General features: G+C 33.4%; 1 protein-coding gene across 1 annotated transcript; it reads right to left on the bottom strand.

Moving 5' to 3' along the window:
* Positions 1-1058: 1058 nt before the first annotated feature.
* LOC128396112 (acetylcholinesterase-like) lies at positions 1059-3049 on the bottom strand. The gene is given in 3 exon segments (XM_053356636.1): positions 1059-1545; positions 1742-2113; positions 2116-3049. Coding segments are annotated over 3 exon segments (1509 nt in total). The 5' UTR covers positions 2973-3049; the 3' UTR covers positions 1059-1265.
* Between the last annotated feature and the right edge of the window lie 261 nt (positions 3050-3310).

Genomic DNA, 3310 nt, shown 5'->3' with positions numbered 1-3310 from the left:
ACATTAATCATTTGATCTCAATTCAAGTTGAAAAAGGTCCAAATTTGCAAGAGATAAAAAGATTCGTCGTATTTACAGTGAGACCATCAGATTAACCGATTATCTCGCACGAACTTTGGATGTTTTCGTATCGATCGTTTATCTTTACTTTGCTATTTGTCTCATTTGCGCTTCTTATCAACTAATCATCAACGATTATATTTTCGATCGGCATTTATCATCAATAATCTCACATTACATGGGTCCAAGTGTAATTCTACACATGACTTTCAGTTTAATTCAGATTAATATTAAATCTTATCTTTGTCTCAATGATTTGTACAAACTAACGCTCTTCAACGAATCAGCTGATATGAAGTTTGAGGTAAATTCAAGTGACAACTAATTTGCTTTTGATTTGATTGATTTTTCTCTTTCTTTATTGTCACAGTTGATCATGTTCATCCATCGGGTCACTCGTAATGACATTGGCTTCAAATTTTTTAAATCAACTTTAATTGGTCCTAATTTTTTCTCAACTCTCTTCACAATCATGTTGACTATATTTTTTGCTGGTCTATCGTTTATTATTCGTGATGTTTAACTTACAATTAAGCAAACAGTCAATTTAATTGTTCATCTCTGAATCTTTGAAACACCAAACCATTATCTTGAAGACTTCGACTTTCGTTAATAACTTTAACCATTCTAAACTTGAGTAAGCAAAACAGCGCCATTGAACCCATACGCTTTGGATGGAATTAGTCTGTCTGGAAGTAGATGTCCACTTCCGGCCCAGAAGCGTATGGTTTCATACTACTACAATCTTATCTATTATCTCTGAATCTTTGTAAAAGATTGAAATTTTATCCAAACTTCACGAACTTTTGAAAAATATCTTTAATTTACTAACTTATCTTTTTTCTCAATTCGTTTATCAATTAATTAGTATCGTGATAATTTATGTAATTGCTCTAATTATTATAATTGTTCTAGTTATTGCTGAATATTTTGCTCCAAGTTTGTTTCAAGATCCTAGTAGCTTTCGACAATATAATTAGATATTTAGAACCAAAAACATCATCTGGATTCAATAATCGGACGATATTCTTAGTCTTTTTGAACTAATTTAATTACGAGTTGTTATCCATTTGGTGGAATAATCAAAAAATTTAAATGCATTGATTTGCTAATTTTTATCCAATCAATCATAGTAAAGTAGAAAATATCTACAAATCCAATATCATCGGGATGTAAGATTCATTTAGACTGATAGTTAAAGGTCACTACGTTCGTGATCGTCGATCTTGGAAAATGCTCCGGTTAAATAAAATGAGAAAATAAATTAATTGAAAAGTTAAAACTATAACTTTCGATATTGTAATTGTCTTACCAGGTTCGAACGTTAGTGGATATTGGCTTTCAAGCGGGAAAGGCCAATGTTTTAAGCAAAATTCAATGGGTTGAGATTCAGTTTGACCAATTTTATTTGCATCAAATGTTATTGTCTTATGAGAATCATTATTCCAAGGCGACCATAACTGTTGACCTATTGGCGGAGGTTTACTGGAGAAAAAGTATAAAATTAATTCAATTGAACAAGTACATTAACTATCCGAAATTAATTAATAATAAATTGAGAACATTCATAATCTATGTCCATGGCTGCTTATGATTCTCACGCTTGAAATAGTTAGATTTTCGAAAGTACCGAATTAATTATCCTTCGTGGATATTAGATAAACAATTCACTCGTACTCACCCTTCACGAGCAAAGGTAACCCAAGCATCCATCATGATCATGGACAATATTGTGTCATCGATAGTGTAATTTTCTGGTCTCAAAAGAGGAAGACCAAAGACCATTGGGATACAATCACCATGACTTGCAGGTAACCATTTACTTGGCGTTGCCATTGGAAGCAGTGACTGAGATGGTCGTTGAGATTGATAGTAAGCATATACATTAGTTGATCCAGAATTAACCAAATCTCTACCGAAAGCATAAGTCGGACAAGTGAGAATTGTATCTCCTAGAGCTTGACTAACAGCTAATCGTATATTATCGGAATCATTTGGATCTACATTAGCCAAATATCTATCAGAATAGTAATTTATCAGCGATTTACCAAAAAGTTTTTAAAAGTTAGTAAACATGAAGAAATATTGACACCCGGTTGACATCCAATGGCTTTGAAAAATTTTGTATTTAAATCTTTGATTGTCCAACGATCTAGATCGTAAATCGATGCACTTTGCATGATGGCATTTTTAAATAATCCTCTGGATTGTAGAGATACAATATGTGCAGAGACAGACATTGATCCAGCCGATTCACCAAAAATAGTCACACTATCAGAATCACCACCAAAAGAATTGATATTATCCTTTACCCATTGTAATGCTAACCTTTGATCCCAAAGACCCATGTTTCCAGGAATATCTGATTCAGGTAGATACAAGAAACCCAAAGGACCAAGACGATAGTTAACAGTAACCACAATAACATCATGAAGAGCGGCTAAAACGGTTCCATCGTAAAACTCAGGCACATTTGCTGAACCAAAATTAAAGCCACCGCCATGAAACCAAACCAGAACGGGTCTCAATCGCCTATTGTCATCCTGTTGTTTATCTCTAATAGCGGATTGAGTCACGAAAACATTCAACACTAGACAATCTTCATCAAACTTTATATTGAAACCAGGATAAAGATTCTGAATACAATAGGATCCCCACTGGTTGGTGTCTATTACTCCTCTCCAGGGTTTCTTTGGTATCGGCTTTTTAAAACGAAGGTCATTTATTGGAGGTTCAGCAAACGGAATATTTAAAAACTGATAGATTTTAGATCCACGAAAGTCAACTGATTTACCTTTAATTGTTCCTGTAATTAAATCCAATTGTGGTTCACCATTAATGTTTTTCTCACCTGGAACTAAATCAAGGTTAACAATTAAACCAAACAGGAAAAAAATCAATGTTACCTTCATAGTGATTACAATGTGAATGAAGTTGATTACAATCAATTCAAATAGTGATTAGTGACTCCCTCGCATCCTCATCAACAGGTATGATTTAAAATAAGATTGATTGAGTACCCATTCAGCAAAATCAAGAATTATCCCATTGAGCTCAATGCAAATTTCTGTTATTGAAGCCCTGTAACTGGACATTTCCGCAAATTCATAGTACACATATGAGTGGTTTCAACCACGAAAACTTCAGGACAATCAAAGAGGTGGCTATAGTATCGTTTAGCCAAATTAATTATTTCAATGATCTGTTATAGATACACGAACAATTAACTCAATCATCAATCAAAGTAACC

The sequence above is a fragment of the Panonychus citri genome, unplaced genomic scaffold, assembly GCF_014898815.1.
Source record: "Panonychus citri isolate SS breed McGregor unplaced genomic scaffold, ASM1489881v1 Contig00143, whole genome shotgun sequence".
NCBI classification, from domain to species: Eukaryota; Metazoa; Arthropoda; class Arachnida; order Trombidiformes; family Tetranychidae; genus Panonychus; species Panonychus citri.
Note: the sequence above shows the minus strand (reverse complement) of the source record. Positions and strands in the feature narration are given on the sequence as shown.